Here is a 23,518-nt window from a genome sequence, read left to right on the forward strand (position 1 = left end):
TTAACCACTAATGTCATCCCTCACTAATCTCAGTCCTAATAGTGTCCTGCTTTGCCCTGCTAAGCCCTCAATGGATCAATAAAACACCTTTTTCCATTCCCTCCACTGCAGTGCCTTTTCATCAACGTGGAGTCTCCCGAGCCTCCCTCCCTGGGCTGAAGCCCACTCTGTTCACAGTAAAGAACAAGGTGCTGAGTCACTCCATTCACTAGTTTATTGAGATTTGGGGAGCTCCTTCCCCAAGAGACACCACAGTGCAAAAGGGACGCCACCTCCCGCCCCACAGGACCATCTTCCATCTCAACAGTCAGGGGTGCCTTCCTTTGGTCAGGATTCTCACCGAATATCCACTGGAAGCAGCTCCCCAAACCTGCCCCCATTTCTTCTCCTTTCTTTCCCCCAGAAAAACACAAAACCAAAGGGAGCACTCTTGGGAGAGGACGATTGTGAGTGTGGACCGAGGGTGGTCCATGAGCGCAAAGGAGAGGCTGCAGAGTGCGAGCGGAAACCAAGTGTGACAAAGAGAGGATGTGGGCAGCCACACCAAACATGAATTGGGGAAAAGTGCGTAACAGTGGCCAGGGTGGGTGTGTACGACTCTGTTAGAAGAACAGAATGATTTTAAGGTGCACAAAGAAGAGGGTACGCAAGGCACCACGAGGGCACACAGGGAAAGTGCATGGATAAGCTTGGATGTGTGCACGCAGGGAAGACATGCTAGACAAATGGCACACGCCCACCCACACACGCCCTCACAAGGACACACCCATGACCATGAGAGGGGCACACACAGCCATGAGGGAAGGGAATACAATGGAGCATATGCGGCCACAGGAAGGGTGGAGAAAGCACGTGTGAAACGCGTGCGCACACAGGAGCCTGTGCAGTGGGAACGAGCAGGGAGGGGAGGATGAATGTGTGTCTGGCAGAGAGGAGACTGTGAGCCTTGGCAACAAGAATGAGTGCCCTGCAGCAGCAAAATTCAAGAGGAACAAAACGTGTGCATGTGTGGAGGGGCAAGTGGGCTGGAAGGAGATTAGGATGGTGCGAGGAATGGCCAGGCCCTGTTAGGGTAGAGAGAGCACTCTGGGGAGACCCCTGCTGGATGGGAGCAGAGCACAAAGGCAAGGGAGCTGTGGGGTTGCCGTGGCAACGGGACAGAGGAAAAGAAGAGGGTGTACGTAGTGAGGCTGCTGAGGAGCCAGTGAGTGAGAAGCTTCAGGCCAGGTACAAACTAGGTTATGAAGTAGAGATAGAAAATCATACGAACGAATGAGAGAACAGGGCCTGGCTCCGGGAGTACTGGAGACCCAGAAAACCCCGGGGCTTGCAGAGGGGCAGGTATTTACAAGAGATGGGATGGAGTAGTGTTCTTCCCACCTGGGTCTGGTATCCCCTGCTTCCTCCCAACCCCCCTCCCCTTCTCCCTCTCCCTCTCCCTCCGCCTATTGGCCTGTCTCCCCTTACACCGCCCTCACTTGTAAAGCAAGTGGACTCGACTCCCATCACAGCTAAGCCGGTCGGGGGGCTCAGGGGGCCCCCTGGGCAGGGCCCCCGAGGGGTCTGGGGGTGTCGGAGGGTGACGCCGGGAGCGGAGCTGCTGCCGGGACTGGAGCTGATGGCGCAGTTCAGAGACTCGCTCCTCTTTCTGGAGGAAGAAAACAATTGGGCGAGTGGGAGACAGGAAGTCAGGAAGGGCTGGGGGAGGGAAAGACAGGCAGAGGAAACTGTGTGGGAGACGCAGGGGCAGACTGGCAGAAGAAAGTAACGCGAGGCATGGGGGAAAGAACAGGGAGAGCCGAAAGAACACAGTGGGGCACCAGGTGAAGGAAAGAGATCAGGGAGACACAGGGGCTGGGGGGAGGGGACACAGGTCCATGCACACAGCTTCCAGTAACTCACGCACAGATTAGTGTCAACCCAGCTTGAGCACCCCCCAGCCTGACACTGCGCTGGCCTCTAGCTACAGCGCGGGCACAGTGGACACCCTGGGGACCTGCCCAGACCCCTCTCACTGGAGGGTACACTCAAGGCCCGCAGCCAGCCACCCCCAGCCCAGGGCCACCCCCTCGGCTCCTCCGCAGGTGAAGCCAACCGTGCAGCTGTGCTCCAGAGCCGCCCCCACCTGCCGAGGCCAGCACCCGATTTTACCTGAGGCCAGCTCCACCCTTTCCCCCTCCCCGTCCTCCTCCGCTCACTCCCTGGCCGCTTGTCTCCTGAGACTCTCCCTTGGTAAACCACAGGCTCCGGAAGGCTGATCTCAGACTCTGCCTCCAGAAGCCGGACCTGAGACATGGGCCTCCCCGACCCGCCACCAGCCCTGCCTTCACCGCACACCTCAGCAATGATCTTCTCCAGTTCACGGTTCTCCTTCTCTAACAGCCGGGACTTCTCCTCCTCGTTGTTGTTGGTCGAGGACCCCGTCTTCATGGTGTCCTGCGCCTCTGACTGCCACTCCCCTCGGGTGATCAGCCTGCGCATCTGGGGGTGGAGGTTAGGGGCATGGATGGCCGAGCAGGGACAGTGTCAGTGCTTAGCTGACGGTGGCTTGCAGTTGAAAAGAACGAAAACAGGAACAAGCTGGGCCCGAAACAAGGGATGAAGTGGGAGGAGGGGACATGCGACGAAGGCGTGGAGGGGACACGGGCTGGAGAGGGTGGGAGGACACCCAGAACCACACCTTGGGCACGAAGAGCACAACCAGGGTGATGTACGAGGAGAAAACTATGGCAAGAGAGGCAAAGGCGAAGGCCGCATCCTGCTGGCTGGACAGGATCATGGTGACCGGAGCCGTGATGAGACACAGGACCTGGAGGCAGAACATGTTTGGGGTCGCAGATCTGCCGGCTCAGACGAGAGCCGAGGTCTTCTTTCCCCGGGAGAGGGTCTATGGGGACAGGTTCCTGGGGAAGTTTCCATTTGAAAAGGACCCAAAGTCAGGATCGTCCTCAACTCTAGATTGAGAAGAATGCCAAACAAACTGTTCCAGCCCAGCTCCAGCTCTAGGTCAACCCCTCCCTCAAGGCAGGAGCTCCCAGGACCTCTATACACACATCAGAGTCCCCGAGAGCCAGTCCCTGGGCATCCCTGGCAGGAAATCTCGAGTCAGATTCCAGCCTGTGAACCACAGACAACTAATTTCACCTGTTTCTGCTTCCTCATCTATCTAGTGGGGATGCTAATATCCACTTCACTGGGTGGCTGTAGGAAGATTAATGTGTGCTTTATAGACTGTAAAGTGCTTAACAAGTCCGAGACATTAAAAAACGTTTGAAGACTTCCACCCAGCTGACCCCACATCTGGCACCTGATTCATCCCAGGCCACTCCACCTGGATTGCTATAGTCCGTCCCCAGGGTCGATGCCAGGGGTCTGGGGAGCTCACCGCCACATTGTAGATGGCCATGCCCACAGCCCGGTGGTCGTTGATCTTCTCGGTGGACACACTCTTGGTCTCATAAGCAAGAAAGATACCCAGCAGCAGCAGGAGCCCCTTGTAGCCATAGAAAATGCCTAGGATGGCAGGAAAGGGTCACGCGGGCGACCAGACCTTCAGGCTGCACTCACTCCCCTGCTCTCTGTGCTCTCCACCTGCTGCTACTCCTCCTGGTCACCCCACAAGGAAAAGGGGGCCTCCTCTCCAATCCACCCATTCTGACCTAGCACACCCCGCCCTGTCCGCTGCCCCCACTGTCCACCCAACTCGCCCCGACCTCACTCACACAGTGTCTCACTCCCTTATTCTCCAGGTAGGAAGACGGCTTTCCATGCTGAGGGTAGGTTTGCCATTTGTGCTCATAGGTCAGAGGGATGCTAAAAAGGCCAAAGGGGGCCTGACCCCTCACAGCCCCGGTGTTACTCCAGGGAGCTGACCAGACAGAGATGGTGTCAGGTCTGGAGATGAGGGTGAGGCATCATCACTGATACCTCTGATGAATACAAGCTCTGCCTCATCCCTGCGTTAGACCTAAGCTCCTCACGCAAAAGACCAACTCTCCCCGTTCTCAGAAAAGATTAGTGCAATGACAAACAGGAGGACATTCGCACTGGGTGGACATGAGCTCTCTGCCTTTTTCCAAAGACACTTCTCCCTCCAAAGCTACTGTCCCTGCCCCACCCCACCCCCTGCCTTAGTGGCATCTTCCCCCACGTCCCACACACCAAGCCATGTATTCATCTTCTTGGAGCTGCAGTGCTCCAGCTGGGGCAAAATAGACACGTCGATATCTTCCTTCGGTTCCTCCTTGGCAAAAGTCTAAGGGAGAGACAGGGCCACAGGAAAGATGGTTGCCATCCTCCCCTTCCCACCTCTGCTCAATCCCTGACTCCCAACTCTGCCCCCTCTTTCTGATGAGATCCTCAATTCTGATGCCAGATCCCAGGAGCACTTGCCTAAACACCTTAAAAGTGCTTGTTCCCCCACCTTCCATGATATCTGAAGTCTGCACATCCTGCCAGCTCCCCACCACTTCCTTTCTTCAGAGGAATCCAGAGCCTCTGGTGCAGCTCCCTCCAGGAAGGAGGTAGAGCTGCTGAGACGCACTGGGCTGGAAAACACCTCCCACGAGCGGCTCTTCTCCTCAAGACCAGCGCCGGAGGCCCTTCCACCACTGAGCCCCCCTCGGCCTCCTGACCACAGGGCCTTCTCCCAAGCGGTACCTCAATGGTCCGGTGCAAAGGGTCCACGATCTGCCAGATGGCGAGGGTGAGGACGTCCATGCCCACCAGCAGGCCCACCGTGGCATACAGCTTCCAGGGCTCCAGGGTCTGGGTGAACACACGGAGTACAGGCGTGTTGGGGTGGGGGTCCTCCAAACCCCGAGAGCCAAGGCGCTAGGGACCGAGGCATCGGAAGCAGCTCACCTTCCTCCACTCCTTCTTTTCCTCCTTCTTTGTGAAGACCGTGTGGACCCACCAGATCTTGGTGAACATGGAGCCATAGCCCAGGCTAAAGCCCAGACCCAGGAGCCAGAGGCGGGCCTAGGAAAGGAGAGAGGGCAGGAAAGAACAGGGCGGGGCAACAGGTGGGACTGTGCCAGGATGGGGCAGGCTGTAGGAGGTGACAGATGACAAGGCAGGCAGGACGCAGCCAGTAGGGGGGCCGGGGGTAAGGGGAGCAGCGGGGTGGCGGCGAGTCTCCCTACCTTTCATAAATTCCTCCCATCCACCTTTGCTACTTTGCCACCTGGGTGATCGTGCTAAAAGACTGGGTTTTAGTCACTTCTGACTGTTCTCCAGTGCCTACAGGTTGCAGCCTGAACACCTCCAGATGTGGCAAGAGGCCTTTCACAACACGGTCCCACCTAAATTCCCAGGCTCATCTCCCCCCAGGCCCTCACCTGCCCCGTGCTCCAGCCCTGCTGAACTGCTCATTTGCTCGCCCTCACCCTTGAGTCTTTGCTACCCATAGGATGCTCCCTCTCCTCCTGGAGTAACCATCCTTTATTTCTCCAGCTGACAAAATCCCCTGCATCCTTCACTATTCAAATGCCGCCTTTGGTGAGGTCCGCCCGGCTACTCTGACAGTGAGCTGCTTTCTCTTTGCTCCCACAGCAGATGCCTCTCATATGTCACTGCAGCTAACTGTCTGCTCTCCCCCTGCATTAGGTCTCACTGGGGACAGAGAGCCTCTGAGGAACTGTAGGTGTATGTGTGCACGAATGCCGTGTGCATGGATGCATGGTCAGGACAGGCACAGGGCAGAGGAGAGGAGTAAGGAGGGGCAGGGAAAAGGGTGGGTGTTTCCCACAGCATAAGAGAGAACCAAACAAATATTGCTGCTGAAGCAGCCCCAGAACCTTCCACATACCAAGAGTCCCACAAGGCCTCCTCCCTGTGTGAGAGTGGTCCCTTCCCCCAGCTCTCCTTGCTGTTGGTTCAGATCCCCCGCCTCCGTCCTTCCGAACCACAACTAAGGCTCCCACGGGAAGTCCCCAGTTCTTGTTCTCAGCCCCCATGCCACAGACAGGCCACCCACCATTGTCCAAGGGTTCTCTGCGCAAGACCCCCTTCCTTCGCCTTCGATACCTTCCCCCTCTTCTCTGCAAGACATGCCATGGCAACCTGGGAACTGACAAGCGAGCTCCAGAATGAAAACTTCTGGAGGCACAGAAAGAAGGGACGGAGCCAGACAGAGACCAGAGGGGCGATGCCAGGAGAAGGAACTGGAACAAGGGTCAGGGAAAGACAAGGAGAAGGACAGGCAGGGGATGGCGCATCACAGAAGGCGCTCCTGAGGGGCCGGGAGAGCCATGCTCTGCAAGGGACCTGCCACCCCCTCCTCACCTGGCAGACGAAGGGGAACTGGCTTCTCCCGATGTGGTAACCATCCAGCCCGAGGGGGAAGACGGCAGCTAACGCCAGAGAGCAGCCCACAGCAGTCAGATTATTCAGGTTGGGCTGTGAGTTCTGGATGTAACTAGGGCAGAGGCAGAGGGTGGGAGAGGGAGAAGAGCAGAATTACCCCTCCTCTCCAGGGAGGCTCAGCTCCCCAAACGCCCTACAAGGGCCTGACCCCAACCTCAGGGCCGGGGGCAGAGGAAGGCAGGCTTGGACCAGGCAGCGGAGCCTCGAGAGACAAAGCCAGCTGGGTCTTGGCGGGGCTGCAGAGGGCTTCCTGCACGGAACCCCGCCATACACAATCTATTAGAGCCGCACACTGTGCTACCCGGTCCCAAAGGCTTTTTTTTTTTTTCCGTTAGTTGCTTTGGAGCAAGGATGGGAGTTATAGCTGGTTTCTCCTTTTTTGTTCCCATTGGTCACTGGGAAAGCAATAATTCAGAGTGGAAACCTCAAGGATGCACAGCCTCAGAAGCTACACAGTTTCCTTCTCACTCCCTTCAAGCAAATGACTGTTATCTTGGAGAAGCAGAAAGGACAGGGAAATGTCAGAAGAGAAACTTACCGGACATGGGAGTTATAGATGTTAAAGGACAGACAGACAACAGCTAGGACAATGCCCAGGCTGGAGAGAACGGATACGGAGATAAAGAGTTTCTGTGACAGGAAGCGGAACGTCTTGATGACCAAGGTCTGGTCAGCTGGGGGGGACCCTCCTGCATGGCACAGGGGAGGGGGAGGGGAGGGGGACGAGAAAGGAGGGAGGACAAAGGGATGAAGGTGGGACGGGAGAAAGGGAAGAAGGACAAAGCTGCTGATGGGCACCCAGGTCTTAGCTCTGAGGACAGGAGGCCCTAACTGCCCTGAATAGGGGCCGCTGCAGGTCAAATGCTCTTTGATGCTGGGGCTCTTAGGAAACAATCAGAAATGAGACTAGAAGATGGAGCTAGAAGCTGAGCTGTATCACTGAAGTTGTACAGTCTTTTTTTTTTTCGTTACTGTTTGTTCTTTGTGTTTTTCTGTCTTTCTTGTGGCAAAGGAAAACAGAGGGGAAAGAAGGGGATACTGAGAAATAAATTTTATGAGGTCTCTTACAACTCAAATCGAAAGCTGCAAAAGACAATCATAGAATCATGAAGCTAAAGTCCCTCAAAGTACCGAGTCTGGCCTCCTAACCTCAGGAGGAAATTTTTTTCAAAAACTGATCCATGATTTTACTGCTGTCAGGGTGATATTCCCAACGGTGTTTTTCAGTTATTATTAAAGGGAAGCTCAAACTTGTCAAAGAGTTCAAAGAAAGGAAAAAAAAAAGACTAATTTCAATTTGCTTAGCTTTTTTAAAAAAAAGCATAATTTAGGCCATGAAGCATTTATAGCAATACAGACACTGTCCTAAATTCAAATTATAAAAAAAATTTCCAAACTCCAGCAGTACTGAGAACTACTAGATTTCAGCTGGGCAGGGCAGATGGCAGCTGTCTTCCACGGCTGTGTCTCCCCTCCCTCCTCAAGATGCCAAACCTTTGTTTGATCAATAGAGACCTCCTTTCGCCCACCTCGAGTATCTTTCCCATTTCCTATCATTTAGCTCACCAAGCACACAAAGAATATAATTGCTCCCTTTTTCTCTTTAAAAAGCACATTTTAGCAGAAGACAATTCAATGAGGTTTTGCAGCCTCTCCTACAGTTTAAGCAACCATTTTCCTATCAAAGCTGAAGAGGCATCTCTAGGATTAAAGTAGCTGGTTTAGATACCTCAAGTCACCAGAACATCTGGGAAACCCAAATGGAGTTTCCATTTCCCACCCCCTGCCTCTGATCCCCAGTCATCCCAGCAATGTACTATTTTTAAGAGTGCATTGCTACCAACCGCCTATTCCCTCTCCAAATACACCAGTCTCCCCTACCCACGTCTTGGTGGTTTTATTCCCTTTCTCTGAAACCCAGCCCCTGGCCCATCTCCCGGCATATTTCAACCTAATGGCACCTACCACCCCATCCTCATTCAAACACCATTTTTCTGAATTGTTCAGAGGGGTTGAAGGAAAATATAAACAGGATCCACTTACCAATCCACTTATCCGTTTTGGACCAGGAAAGGTCATCCTTGGTGCTGTCATAATAGCCAATCTTCTTGTAGCTGCCACCTGGATGGACGATCATAGGAGGGACCACAGGTAGGTAAAGAGCTGATCCCAGGCATTCTCAACCTCCCACTTCCCTAAAGTAGTTCTCCATGGTCGTATCTGATTTTCCCTTCACCTGAGCCCCTGAAGGATACTTGGGAGGACCTGGGGGTCACCTGAATCAGCAATCTGACTTAAAAGCACTATAGGGTGGATTCCAAGGCAACGCAAACAAATAAGAATATCTTATATGCTTAAAGCCCTTCAGTGAAGAAGGCTGTACAGTATGTCTGCCACCCATTCCACAGGCTCACACCTCAGCAAGATGTCTCTCACTGTGATTCTGGCTTCTAAACCTTTCAAGTGTTTCTGTTTATTCCCCCTCTCATGATAGACAGAATCACAGGATCTATTTTCCCAGAGGCTTTCATTTTAATTTTAGAAATTTCTCTTCCGTTGACTTGGCTTCTAATTCCTTAGACAAGTTGCATCTGCCTCTTAAAAAGCCACGAAGTGAAATTCAGTCACTCCTAAGATTTCTAGAGCTGCCCCAGTTACCATAACTCTCCCTTCTAAAGCCAATTCACACCCCTTTGACCATGACTGAAGTCTATTCCCTCTTGTCCTGGTTACAAAGAAGATCTGAGAGGGTGTGGGAGGTGGGGGGAAGGAAAGAAAGAAACTTTTCACAGGAGGCCAAGAAATGGTTCTTTTGGCCCTGCTCTAAGAGGCTGAGAGGGGGGTGGAGTTGAAAAACTAATTCAGAAGTTTTGCAAATACATGAAGTGCGCTAAGGTATAAGAAAATACCATCTAGAAAAGCCAAACTATACGCACTACAGAAAAATTAGAAATAATTGTTTACAAATCAAGGAAATGCAATGAATTCCCTTTAAAAATAGCAGGTTTCCCAGATTCGGCTTTTCTTGAGTCCATGAGTGTGCCACTAACAAGTCATGAACCCCTCAACTCAAGCACCGAAGGGAAATCTTTCAAATCAAAATGGGGGCCAAAAAAAAAAAAAAAAAAATGGGGGCCACTGGGGAAGGAGAGTGGCTGCTTTCAATCTGCATGCACATCACCGCAACTCAGAGAAACCCACCCATAGCTAAGCTTTTTATTATCATTATTATTACTATTATTATTATTTAGAAGCTTGATGAAAACAATTAGAGGAGTGGGCAGGAGGTAGGGAGGCGCCAAGGCAATCTTTTGATGTCTCCTCTTGGTGTTCTCCTCCCAGACGGTGTCCTAGCCCAGCCCCAGCCTGGCCCCCGACCTCCCCGTTCCCTCACCCCCCTGTGCTCACCCTGTAGCTGCTCGATGAGTGTCCACGCCATCCGAGAGCCACTGGCATCAAACACCACATGGCCCTGAGGGGGAGAAACATGTGGAGGAAGGCAAAGCGATAAAAGCAAGAGCAAAAAAGAACATCAGGAACTCTTTGAATCCTTATGTTTTTGATGTAATCGAGCTTCTGAATGAATTCTATTTATGGCATTTGCCTGCATATAGGACATACCCCAGATGCCTATACCCTAGATTTTAGAAACATTATTCTTTTGAAAAGAAGCTTCACCCAGGAGATTTGAATGGGAAAAATCCCCAGATAGAGCACCAGGGGACCTGGCTTCTGGCTGTGTGACCCGAGAAAGCCACCAAATCCCTCTGGACGCTGTTTTCCCCCACTTTAAAAGGAATAAGTAGATGATCTTTCAGGCTGTTTCCTCTTTTAAAATCCTATAATTTTCATCTGACTCATAAATATCGGGACTGAAGAGAAGTGAGGGGAGAGGTTGAAAGAAACGGAATATACCGTTTCCCTTCTAGCCTTCCGTGGGGCTTTCTGGTTTGGGGGCTCCTACTTCCCTGGTCTGAGACCGATTATTGCAGAGAGGTAACTGAGAAAGACAGAACGCATGTCTCCAGGAGAAGGAGCTGGGAGGGGTCTCTCTGGATGGGAGGACAGAGGCAAGTGAGGGGCTGCTGTAACTCACGGAAACACCCTCGAAGGACGAGGAGTTCATTGCCCGGTAGATTTGGTCTGTTATGGTCTGGTTGTTGTAGTTGAAGTCTTCCAGGCGCACTCCTGAACGGCCACCCCCTCCAGACGTCTTGTTCAGGGCCAATGCCAAGGCCCAGATGGCATCATAGGCCAGGGGTGCCTCCTGGAAGCCTCCCGTCTCCTCAGGGTGTCTTTTTAGTCGTTTGGTCAGTTTCTCCACAAACTCCTGGGACGTCTGGGGAGGGAAGAACAGGAGGAAAGGATTGGAGTGGGGGTGGGCTTCTGATTCTGCTCCGGCACTTCGACTTGAAAGGATGGTTTGCGTGCATGTTGTCAGATTGACAGTATGTACATTCAACATCTTTAACTATACCCACGTGTCTGTCTCAGATCAGAAGCTACTAGACTAGAGCAGGAGTTAGCTGGGTCCGATGGCCTTAGTGTGCACAGCTGCTAGCTCAGAACTGCAAACAGAGAAGTTTAATAAATAGATGCTCTGCATAATGAACAGCAAAGGATAGAAAGCAGAGAGGGCAAAGCAAAGACCTGGCTACGCCAGTGACGAGTGGCAGCGTTGGTGTTCTGTCAGCCTTCAGACTTTCCCAATAGAGCTGACGCAGGAACTAACAGCTCCTCCAATTCTGAAAGAGCCCGGAAAAGGTGACACCACAGCCTTCCTCACTCTGTCAACCAGGAAGATTTTTCTTTAGCATGCTAACTTCCTGCCAACCTCGTGTGCTTTCAGTTCACTGTCTCTTGGAGGGTTTTCAGAAGACTTGGGACTGCAGGAACACCCTTCACACATTTGAAGTCAATTATTCAATCCTTACCCACACCCTTCCCAACCCTCCGTCTTTTTTTTCCAAGAAAGCTAAAAAGAATAATAGCTCCTTTAGCTCTGTCATGAAATGGATCAAGAGACCTGAATTTCTATACCTGGCAGTAACATTGTTTAGCTAAATGACTGTAAGTAAATTGCTTCAGTTTTTGGAAATGTCTTCCATATAATGGGGAAAATCACTTCTGCCCTTCTTTATCTCCCAGAAACTGTACGAGGAAAGGTTCAGTGGCCACCTCTTGGCATGGCACAGGTAATACACAGGGGCATTACACAACTCTGTTTAGATTTGGAATTTATTAATATACAAACATACTCTAATGAAGAAATGAATAGATGAATGAAGAATACATACAAATCTTTGTTCCTGGTGCCCTGCCCACTTTTCCTTCTATTCAACTTTCTGGAGACACGGGGGAGTGGGAAATGCAAAGGACAGGAAGTGTGGTGCAGTGGAAGCAGCCTGGGCTTTGAAGACAGGCAGGCCTGGGCTCTACTCCCCTTGAGGACAGGACCAGGTTCCATTCTGCTCTTAAACCTCAGCATCCAGCACTATGCCCAGCCCACTCTGGACAAATAATAAGTGTCTATAGATTAGGGCAGTGAAAATGCTCTGTTTGGTGGGTACATGTCATTATACATTTATCCAAACCCACCCAATGTACAACACCAAGTGAGCCCTCATGTAAGCAATGGACTTTGAGTGTCAATGATATATCACCGTAGGTTCATCAGCTATAACCACTCTGTTGGGGGAAGCTATCAATGAGTGAAGCAGGGAGCAGACAGGAAATCTCTGTACTTTCCTCTCAATGGTGCTGTGAACTTAATCTGCTTCCAAAAAATTGTCTTTAAGAAAAATGTCCATTGGATGGATAAATGGAAGGATGGCTTCTAATTCTAACTAAGCCCCCTACCTGCTATATAATCTGAAACAAGTTATTAAACCTCACTATGCAGTTATTCAGCTTTAAAATGGGAATAATATTAACTACCTTGAAGAGTCATTATAAGGATGAAATAACAACATGTATAAAATGCTGGGTATAAAGTAAGTTACATTTTCTCTTTCAACTTCATTTTTGTTACTAACATTGAAATCTATAATTCCAGCTCAGTATTTCAAGTCCTGAATCTCCAACTGTCTCTAAGCCATTTGTAACTATATAATCAATAACCTGAAATTATAAGTATCTAAGAATAAGCTCTATTTTTCCAACACTCCCCAGTTTATAAGATTGAAACCTTAGAATCACCTTAGACTCTTTGAAATCTCCGAGTGCTCTTAATTCTTTTGTTGAAATGTTTCATTAATATCACCACTCCTTAAACAGAATAATGTTAATCATAACAATAGCTAACATTTATATTGGCCTTACATATATCAACTTACTAAATTCTCAAATAATCCAATGAGGTAAATACTATTATATGTCCATTTTAGAAAGGGATAAGGAGACTAAGACGCAGAACAGTTTCACTTGCCTGAAGTTATACTGCTAGTACGTGGAAGAGCTGGGATTCAAACCCATTCAAAGTCCATACTCTTCCAACTACCCTACACTGTCTCTGTAAGCTGAAATGTCTCTCTCCGAGAGCACCCGTTGACAGACAGCGGATAGCCCGAGACTTTCTGAGTCATGCTTCAGCCTCCAAGTCCATCCGACCTTCAGTTCAAAGTAAACACTGCATCCGAAAATCACCCAGATGGGAAGAGAATCATCTGCTCCGCGTGTCGCCGTCCCCTGCCCGGATCCTCATACTCTCTGCTGGCTCCAGGTCACCACCACTAACACACTTGGCCACTGGGGGCACCACTGTCCCCACCCATGACTAAAATTACCAAAAAATCTCTCCCCTTTGGGTCAGCAAAGATGGTTGTAAATTTTCAAATGCAAATGTTACAAGGCGGCTTAAGGAAAACTGAACAACACAAATTCTGCAACCCATAGAAATAAGTGAAATGACCAAGTACAAATTTACGACCCTAAATTTTTAACAGCCCTGTCTGGCTGTCTCTCTGCACGAGAATAGGTGCCCAACGGTGATCTAAAATGTGTATCCTGAGGTAGATTTTTATTTTCTATCATACCCAGGTCTGACGGGACCTCTATCCCAATCAGAATCTACTGACAATCTCACCCCCAGGTGTGCTGCCTCGTACCTGATCTCTAGTACAGCTCCAACCCACAGCTACTTTTCTCCAAAACCACTCTAATCCACTCTCCCATATCCTAAAAACGCTTTCTCTAAACCAGAGTTTCTCAACCTCTGCACTACTGGCATTTTGAGCAGGATAACCTTTTGTTGTAGGGACGATCCTATGCATTGTAGGTTGATTAGAAGCATTCCTGGCCTACTCATTAGATACCAGTTGTGACAACCAAAATTGTCCCTAAACATTGCAACCTCTGATTGAAAACCACCGCCCTAAGAGTCCCCAAAGTGTGTTCCCCAGACCAGTAGCATCTACATCCCCAGGGAGCCCGTTGAAATGTGAAGTCCCTGTCCCCACCCCAGACCCACTGAATCAGAACTTCCAAGGGAAGAGCCCAGTTGTGGTTCTGACAGAAGCTAAAGTTTGAGAACTACTGATCTAAATATAAGGCCATCCTTACAGAGTGAAGGCAACTCTGCTTCTTTTCTAAATCTCCTTGGTTCTGGGCCATAGACTCGACCCTTGCTTCTGGTCCACTTCTCTTGATCCTATTTGATTCATCTACAACCTCTTCTCTAGTCAATTGTTAAGATGGCATCTACCCTCTGAAAAATCTTGGCCTCTTCACCTGGCATTTTAGGCTACTGAGCAGGCCTAGCAGTAGCTCTAGACCTCAAAGGCAGACACCATCTTTCTCTAGAGATGAAGAGCCAGAAAGAGACCCTCCAGCTCATCCTGTTCAAAAGCCCAGAAGTCCCCCTATACCCCCAACCAAATCCTTGTGTCCTATCAGGAGCTCCTCTAGTTCCCTGCTCTGGGGCAGAAGCCACTATTGGCAGGTCCTGGGCTCAGGGTACCAACAAGCCTTTCTGGCTTTGATTACCAGCTCCTCTACCTTCACAGGTTCTCGAGGACAACTCACTTCTCAGGTGCTCTACAGGGAAGTGATCTTGCAGAATTTTTCCATCGTATTTTTCAACCAAGATCCCTTGGAAATGTCCCAGGACAGTATCCATGATCAGAGTACCTGTGGCAACTGACCTTTCCATCACAATCCACTGCAGAATAAAATTCCTGGATTTTATTTCTCCCTTGCTCAAAAACTGTCATCTGCTAAACAGTGTTAGCTGATAACAAGCTTGTTAGTGAGACTTCAGGGTTTTCCATGGGAGGTGATAGAGCAGAGGGTTTGGAGTTAGATTCAACTAGAATTCAATTCCAGCTTCACCACTCAGTAGCTGGTGACCTGCAATAAATCACTTAACCTCTCTGAGTCTCAATTTCCTGGTCTATAAAATGGAAATGAAAGTCTACATCAGAGTATTGCAATGAAGATCACTGAAATCATGGATCTAAGCTCCTGGTTTACTACATAAAAGTGATTATTACTACAACTTTTAACAAATAAGATATTAGGGTGGCTTTACAGTCATTCACTCACCCCTAGCATGCTCTCCAAAGCAGGTATTCCAGACCTGGGGCTACACTTGGAATAATAAGCAGACACATAGGTTGCCCTTATCAAGCTCACCCAAGATTCTCGTACTCTTTAAGATGCAGTGCGGAGCAAGAAAGCGGTCTCCCCGCCACACCACACCCTACTCACTTGTGCCCCTCACCTGTAGGCTGATTCCCACACCAGAGAGTGTGTCTTTTAGCTCCAGGTCTGTCACTAACCAGCTATCTGGAGCTAACTGATTTCAAAAGTCCCTCTACTTCTAAAATTCTAAAAGAGAATCATTAAAAAAGCATCAGAAGCCAAGCTAATTGAGTATCAGTCAGGAGTGAATATTAAGCAACTCTAAAGTGCTCTGAAGTCACCAAGAAAATAAAACGAATTTTTGCCCAGGAACAGCGCTCCTATAAAGGTGTGCTTGCAGATACAGCATCTATATTGTCATTAACGCCTCTCCCTCATTTGACTTCTTGCCGACTGCTCCTTATTTCCATGGTAACAGCTCTGCAACTCATCAGGGACCCACTGAACACACCACTCTCATAACTCTCTCTTTTCTGCCCAAGGAAGTCACAGCAGAGGTGGAATCCACAGGAAACACGATGCAAACAAGTTCTGGGTAGGTAGAGGCCCCTTGCCTTCCTAGACCTCCAAACTCCATACCTGCTCCCCTCACCTAAGAGACCCCTTCAGTCCCCTCCATCTGCCCAGGTGCCAGCTTCCAAGTCCTCACACACTCACCATGTTGGAAATGCTGCGGGTGTTGGCAGGGTTCAGCATGACAATCTCAGTGGTGATGTGGCCCTCCACCGCCTCGGTCATCTCGTCCACTGTGCAGTTGATGGACGGGTCATAGATCTTGAACCAATTGTCGGCATACCACCCGATGAGGAACCAGACGTACTTCTTCCCGAAGAGCCGCTCCTTGTACACCTGAATGCGGAGGAGGAGGGGGGCTGGGTCTTTGTTTTGTTTCTTTGTCTTATCTCACTTGACACTATGCAGCCTCTTCAGATTCAGAGAAGAACAGAGAATTGAAACAAGAAATCTACAAGTCTGGGGGTAGTAGGGAAGGCTGGACTCCTCCTCCTTCTAAGTGCCTCCCCAGCCTCTATTTTTAAGTGGTCTTTTCCAGCCAGACAGGGAAGATGGGATTCACAGGCTCCTCCAGAAACACAAAGCGATAGGAAAATAAGACCTGGAGAGAGTGTCACATGTGTGAGAAGACAAGGTGTGGAGTCAGAGCCAACAGACAGGGATTTCGTATTAATCCTCACCTCCGATTATTCGTTCAGAGATGCAGAGGGGAGAGCCCAGGAGACACCCAAGGCAAAGAGCCCACCCAGTGCCCCTCCATCCTCAGATTCCAACTCCACCTCACAAAAAACTTTCCGGGCTTCGGTCTCATAGAAAAGTCCCACGATGATCCGGGCGTCTTGGCGCTACAGAATGGAGAGAGAACAGAGCTTCTGAGGGACGCCGGAGGGGACTAAGCCAAGCACTTTCACAGCTTTGATTTCCTGTCCCAGAGTGCTTAGTGCAGGGTTCTGTTCAATGGGTAGTAGATAAATGTCAGCCAGAATGTCTGCCTCACAGAATCGAAATTATGTGACATGATGCAGGTGTTAGCTAATGCTACAGCGGTAATAAACTGCAATAGATTAATGTACCAAATCAACACATTGTACTTTTTTTTTTTTGGCCGTGCAGGCATGTGGGATCTTGTGGGACCTTAGTTCCCTGACCAGGGATCAAAACCACGCCCCCTGCAGTGGGAGCACTGGAAGCGCGGAGTCTTAACCCCTGAACCTCCGGGGAGGTTCCAACACATTGTACTTCTTAAACTTACGCAATGTCATATGTCAATTATACCTCAATACCAAAAAAAAACAAAAAACAAAACCTGTCCCTGCGTGACTCTCCTTTCCAACCCACCACTGTTTTCCCCACCCAGACCCTTGCAGGCTGGGCCCATCACCCCCTGCCATCCCACCTTAAGGTTTTTGACGGGCACAGCTGGATCTGAGAAGAAACTCTGACGGAAAGTAATCTCGATTCCAGCCTCCTTTACCCGTTCCTCCAGGTCGTCCAGAGTCTTGGGTGGCGATGAGGAGCAAATAGAAAAGACACAGGGTGCACAAAGGAGTAAAGACCGGAGGTAGTACAGGGGGATGCGTTCTCAGAGCAAAGGAAGAGCCGTTCTGAACCTCCCTTCAACAGCCCTGTCCCCGGTGGGGAGAGTTCGAAGGAAAGCATCTGGAGTCTTAGGATGTAGCTTCCAGCTGGGAAGGTGCTTGGTGAGCCCCTCCTGAGGATCTGTGCCCAGGGAAGTCACCCCATCACCCCACTCCTACCTGACAGCCAAAATGGGGGAAAGGAAAAGAGAGGAACCAGAAAAGACAAGGCAGGGTCTAGTACAGGCAGGATGATGTCAACCTCAAGAGGCAAGTGGGCAGACAGACAAAGGCTCAGAGAATGTCCTGAGTCACTGAGAGAAGGTTGGGGGAGGATTAAAGAGCCACTGAACATGAGAGTGAATAGAGGACCCAAAGAACAGAACTAAAGAGAGGGAGCAGACTGTCTTCTCTGGGTACAGAGCCAGGTGTTTCCTTTCTTCCCCCACAAGTCTCCCTCTTCCCCTCCACCTCTCCTTGCATGTCCGCATCTCTGAATCAATTACCAGACCATGTACATGCACGCGTCTGTCTGCCTCTTTCTTCTCTCTTCTCTCCTTCTCCCTCCGTCCTCCCTCTCTATTCCCTCTCTTCCCTTCACACACGCCCACCACCTCCCCTTGAGTGCCTCTGGAATCTACTACTTCCATAGGTTCTTATCTCATATTCTCTCCCTTATCTTGCCTCAACTTTAGAGTGAACCTACTTTAATAGAACTGGGTCACTTGGAATCTGTCTGCGGGACAGAGCCTCAAAGCAGGAAAAAAAAAAAAATCCTAAAACCAGAAAGTTGGAGAGGGTCCCAGAAACTCAACTTGTTCATTCCTCTGGCTACAGGAAGAACATGCACTTAACCCACTCGGAATGTGTTCTCTTTTGATAAAGAATCAAGGTCTTTGCCCCCCAAACGAATCCTGTGTCACATCTCTCTGTGCTGGGATTTGAGCAAAGGCTCCCTTCACCCTGTGCCTCCTCACCGAGGTGAAGACCTCAGTGGTCTGCTGGATGGTGGCGATCTTCTTCCAGCCCCACTTTTCGAAGAGTTTCACCCGGGTAGGATTATGGAGTGTGGCTGATGGATGAGTTCGGAAGAACGTAGGAAAGCGTTGCCGGTTTGACAGGGCCGGTGAACTGGAGCCATAGGAAAGCTACGAGAGATGGGGACAGGGTGACGTGTTTATGGCGGCCTCACTAAGAGCTGCCGAGAATTCCTTCAACCCTCCCCGCCTCTGGGATTCTCTCTCTCTATCCAAGCCTCCCTACCTCTGCCCAAGGAAAAGTGATTCTCAAAAGCCCCCTCCATCAGGGTGCCCTTTCACTGAGCTGACTTCCACTCCTTCTGATGGAGAGCAGGTCAGCTGCAGCCCTGGCAGGCCAGTGTTGCTAGGAGGCCAACTAGCTCAGGTCTGCAAAGGACTCTATCTCGGAAGTGGGCCCACTGTGGTCTGCAATACTCGCCCTCTTTAGTACAGCCCAGGGGACAGCCCCACCTTCTGGCCCCCAGAGCCTTGCTTACCACAATGAGGTTCCACATCCTGGCAGCCTCAGCCACGAGCGTGGACACGGAGCTGCAGCCAGGCATGAGGATGATCTTGATAGGGTCATTGTAGAGCAGCTCGTACAGGTACTTGGTGGCTTGGCCTGGGTCACACTGAACGAGGAGGGAGGGGATGAGGGAAGCTCCCCCAGGGCTCCTACCCTCCCTGCAACACCTACTCTTTTCTTTCCCCCAACAACCTAGTTACTTCCCCCACTACCCTCTGCTGAAACCCTTTTGTCATTATCACCATTTCTTCTCCTTCCTGAGTCTCCTTTCCCCTCATTCGTGAAACACCCTTCTCTGTCTTCCACCTGGCGCCTTATCCACACCCTCTGCTGCACACCCCCCATCAGTGTGTATGCAAACACTGCCTTCCCTCCTTTCAGCGCATCCTCAGACATCCCCTAGCCCACCTTCGCTCCATCACCCCGCCGCCTTTCCCCAGGTTTCTATGCTCCAAACATCTGTGAGTAGAAAAGAGTCTGCAGGAATATGAATAAATTTTTCCTCAAGTCCCCAGACAGCCTCCTCAAAGCCATATTATGAAGAGTCCTCCCTCACCTCTGCAAACTCCCTCTCCCACCTACTATTTTTTCTCCCTCTTCTTTTTTCAGGGCTAGAGATAAATAAACAGGAGAGAACAGGGACAAGACCACCAGGGGGTCCTGGCTCAGCAGATCCATGTCCTCCTGCTGGGCTCTGACATTTGACGGGTGCATTAGAAAAAGAAGACATTCAGGGGCAAAAGGGGGTGGGGAGAAACAAGGATGAGGGAAGAGCTGGGGAGAATAAATAGAATGGGATGCTCAAGAAACCAGATGCTTTTAGGGGTGCCTGAAAGAGAAGAATGGAGCTGGGAAAGTAAACAAGGCGCTGGAGGGGAGGAGGGGAGGAGGGGAAGTGAGGGGAGGAAGAGCCAGCCATGGAGCTCCCACTGCCTGTTCCCCTCCTGCTGAAATATGACATTTCAGAAGCTGCTGGAGCCCCAAACGAAGTGGGGAAGAAATGGAAGCCAGTGGGGAGCCAGGGCAGAGGGGACAGACAGGAGACAGAGGGGACTGGGGAGGGTGATATGGGGGTGAGGGGCAAGCAGAAGGAAATAAAGAAGGCCCCCTAGGGCCTGCTCGCTTCCCACTGAGGCCTGACATTTGGGACACGGTGGGAAGTTGGAGAAGGGGGAGCCAGGGGAGGCTGGCCCAAAGAACCAGCTCCCTGCTGCCCGCCCACCCACACCCCTGCTAAGGGCAGCGCTCAGTGTCTGCTCCACTGCGTGTTTGGAAGGTTCTGCATCCCTCCCACTTGGGCATCTTTGTGTATCTTTACCATTCTCACGTCCCACCTTCCCGCATCTATCACGCCAGATCCCCCAGCTTCTCCCAAGGGCCCTCTGTGGCCCTCTTTCTTGTCTGAAGAGAAGGTTAATAGATACAATGAGGACAGATAAGAACACATAAGATACAGGCAAACAGGGCAATGTACGCTACTCCAGTGTCTCTCCTGTCTCCTCATTCCTTCCCGACCTTCTCTTACACCCCTTTCCCCTTCCACGCCCTATTCATCACCGCACATCCCTTGTGCCGCGTGATTCTCACCCCCTCTCCAATAGACTTCCTCCGCTGCTGCTCTCGCAAGGAGCAAGGATCCGGATTTGCAGGCAGGAAACGACACTTTCCAGTTTGTCTGCCTTTCCATCTCCCCCTCGCTGCCTCTGCTATTTTCTCTTCCAGCCCCCCTTCTCTTGGGTCCCCATCTGCTCCCCAACACCTCCAGGGAATCACCTGTCATGGTGCATGAGTTTGAGCTCACACCCAGGGCTCCCCTAGCTCCCTTCAATCCCCTGTTCTAAAGCCTGCACCCATCCCTCCCTGTCCCTCTCCCCATACTCCCCCCAACCCCCATAGCCAGTTACCTCTCTTGCTCTCCTAAGCTTGACTCCTCCAGGGATCTGACCCTCTTTCTCTTCCTGCCTCTCCTACCCTAACTAATTCTTTTCCTGTGCCCTGCGGCCCTTCCTATAGGCATCCTGGGGTTAGCTTCATGGGATTTTGACTGGAAAAAGTGCAGATCCTTGGGACTCATCCCTGACCAAGGATTTAGAACCTGTATTTTTAACAAACTCCTCTGGGGATGCTTAGGTACACTGAAGTTTGAGAATCACTGTAAAAGCATCAGAAGGGATTCAAAGTTCCCTAAGAGTCCTTGTGCCGTCTTCTCCCCAAGCGCCCTATCTTCAACCCCGCTTCTGCCCGCTCCTTCCTCACATATCTATATCTAGGTGTAGATTGCTGTTCTAAAGAACGAATATAAATCCTCAGTCCACCCCAGGTGTTAGATCACCAAGGGCTCCCCTCTGTGCTCTTTCACTCTCCCCCAATCCCTTAAGTCTCCAGGGCCTCCTATGAGAGAAGATAGATTTGAGGTCCCAAATCGCCTTCCTTCCATGTGCCACATCCTTCCCCCATACTCCCAATCATTCATGTAGGGGATAGGGGTGGGAAAGGAATCTTGCAGGACTATCCCCTACTACCCCTGGACCCAAATTTTCTTACTTTCCCCCCTCTCCCTCTTCCCCACCCCCCTAACCCTACATCCCATTTCCCTTCTCACATCTCAGAGGCCACAGTGCTGCAGGGAAGACACTTAGGAGCCGAGTTCCACACGATGCCCCAGGGTCTCTCGCTGTCCCCAGCCCTCCTCCTGGTCCCCCTTCCCCACTGCCATTCTTTCCTGTTCTCTTTCTCTTCCTTGCGTCCGGACTCTTCACCATCCCCATGCTCTGCGGGGGCTCCTGTGTGGACCTGTAATCCCACCATTTTCCTAGTGCCTCTGCCCATCCCTTGACCATTAGCCTTCCCCAACCACAATATGCCATATAGTCCCATAATCCAGGAATCTGCGACAGGGCTGGGGATGAAGGGATGAGAAAGAGTCAGGTAGGGACCACAGCTACCTTGCTGTTTGTTGTGATAAATAAACTAGAGAGCTCAAGTCCCTCCAAATTTTGCTCATTGGGTCCCTATTCCTTCCAGCTCCAACCTGCTGCCAAGATTTACCTTGTTACCATGGTAAATGTAAACCCCAGATCCAGCTCCCGCCTCATTCCCTCCATCCCCCAACCCATCCCAGGGTTAGTTTACTCTCTGGAGGAACTGGATCAGCTCGTACCCCAAACCCATCCCCAGTTTCTCCAACCACCCCCCACCCCGGCACTTCCAAGGGTCTCCGGGAGCAGAAGGGTCAGCCTTGCAGCGTGATTAACCACCTTGAACCCCTAGACCCTCATCTTGAACCTCCAGCCCTTGAGACTCTCCCCGAGCTCGCGCACCCCCAGCCTGTCTTCTGCTAGTCACACATGGGAGGGGTCTGCCTGGCAACCCCAGGAGCGACTCACGCTAAGGTACATGCAGCTGGCCCCCTGCCCCCCACCTCCCACCCACTCCCATGTCCGGGGCTACCTTGCTGTCGTGGTGGATGAGCTTGAGCTCATAGTCCGGCAGGATGTCCCTGCGGCTGTTCACGTCCTCCAGCGCCATCTCCACCGCGGGCTGGCAGGCCTGGCCCCCCGGCCAGCCCCCGCTCATGGGAAACAGCGCCCCGATGTACACCGCGCGCCGTTCTGAGGAGGGGTGCGGGGGGACCCGCGGGTGAGGCCGCGGGAGATGACGGGAGTGGGAGGCCCACACCGGAGCCACCCCCGCCGCCATCACCACCAGGAGAGGCAGTGGCCACCCCAGCTGGGGAGAGGGGAGCCCCGGACCCATGGCAGGGGGCGGGGGTGGCTGCTGGGGGAGGAGGAGGAGCTCAGGGGGGACACTTCTCCCGGGGAGGGCTGCTGAGGGGATGTCGGGGAAGCGCCTCCATTCCTGGTTTTGTGCGGAGGAGGGGGATAGGGCCTCGGGGAAGCAGGGGGGGTTGGCTTCGTACGGCCCCCACGGCTCTAGCTCCCGCCACCGCCACCGCCACCGCGGACTCTCCTCGCGGACTGACTGACCGACCGAGGGGAGGAGGAGGAGGGAGATGCAGGGCTGGGAGGGGGCTCTGACGTCAAGGGCGGCGCGCGGCAGCCGGGGTGGGGGGGCAGAGTTAGGGAGGGAGGAAGCGGGCGGGGATGGAGGCGAGCGCCGCTGTGGGAACCAGTGTGAGAGGAGGGGAGGAGAGGGAGGATGCGACCCCTAGGGTGAAAGAGATGGACGAGGAAGGGAAGGATCCCACCTAAGGGAACATTGGTGGAGGAGGAACGAGGCGAAGGGGCGTGCCGGGAGGGCGGGGTGGGCGGAGGGAGCCGCGGGAGGCTGAAGCCATGAGGGGCGAGCGATGGAGAAGGGGAGGACGAGAGTGGGACGCGAGAGAAAAGGGGCTGGCGCCTAAGCGTCTTAATGGGCGTGTGAATAGCTGGGGTGAAGGACTGAGGGTGGTGAGGGAGAGGGCGATGGGAAAGGTTTTGGAGAGAGAGGGAGAGCTGGGTGGGGAAGAGGGAGGGCCGTGGTACAGGGGGAGGTGATGGGGGTAGAGGAAGGGAACACGGGGCTCGGTGGACAGAGGCTGAGAAAGGGTGGTGGGAGAAGGAACTGAGATAAAAGAGAAGGGGAAGGGCGTAGGGAAGGAAAGGATGTGGGGAGGAGCTGAAGGAGGGAGAGTGAGGCCTGGCAATGGGTGAGATGGCTGGGCCAGGCTGATGGAGTCAGCAGGTGAAATCCTAGGAAGGGGGCAGGCAGGGAAAGGTTCCAGAGAAGGTCGGAAGGAACCCCACAGGGGAGGACGAGGTGGAAGCTCCGGGTCTCCCAGCACTCTGCCGCCCCCTGCTGGGGCTCTGCCATTAGGCCGAAGCGGAGTCTGGGAGGAGGCGGAGCCGAGGGGCGTGCAGCCAAGCGGGGAGATGGGA

The 23,518-nt window shown here is 51.9% G+C and overlaps 1 protein-coding gene across 1 annotated transcript; it reads right to left on the reverse strand.

Annotated features, from left to right (window-relative positions):
- Positions 1-201: 201 nt before the first annotated feature.
- LOC132432672 (gamma-aminobutyric acid type B receptor subunit 1) lies at positions 202-22,252 on the reverse strand. Its single transcript, XM_060023382.2, has 18 exons — positions 22,092-22,252; positions 18,613-18,747; positions 18,074-18,244; positions 16,916-17,017; positions 16,299-16,364; positions 15,664-15,855; positions 10,463-10,705; positions 9,775-9,838; positions 8,410-8,487; positions 6,905-7,055; positions 6,286-6,418; positions 4,864-4,980; positions 4,660-4,767; positions 4,162-4,255; positions 3,386-3,513; positions 2,681-2,809; positions 2,338-2,481; positions 202-1,648 (listed from the first exon to the last, which is right to left on the reverse strand). Exons 1-18 carry the CDS (start codon positions 22,215-22,217, stop codon positions 1,475-1,477), a joined length of 2,355 nt encoding a protein of 784 aa, XP_059879365.2. The 5' UTR covers positions 22,218-22,252; the 3' UTR covers positions 202-1,474.
- Between the last annotated feature and the right edge of the window lie 1,266 nt (positions 22,253-23,518).

This window comes from Delphinus delphis, chromosome 10, assembly GCF_949987515.2.
Source record: "Delphinus delphis chromosome 10, mDelDel1.2, whole genome shotgun sequence".
NCBI lineage: Eukaryota > Metazoa > Chordata > Mammalia > Artiodactyla > Delphinidae > Delphinus > Delphinus delphis.

Bases quoted from the DNA above. Each gene is read 5' to 3' on its own strand.
- LOC132432672 (XM_060023382.2), bottom strand. From the start codon at position 22,217: ATGAGCGGGGGCTGGCCGGGGGGCCAGGCCTGCCAGCCCGCGGTGGAG. The intron at 15,856-16,298 runs GTGGAGTTGGAA...CTCCGCATTCAG, and splicing joins CCCGGAAAGTTTTTTGTGAG to GTGTACAAGGAGCGGCTCTT. The intron at 7,056-8,409 runs GTAAGTGGATCC...TGTGCCATGCAG, and splicing joins CAAAACGGATAAGTGGATTG to GAGGGTCCCCCCCAGCTGAC.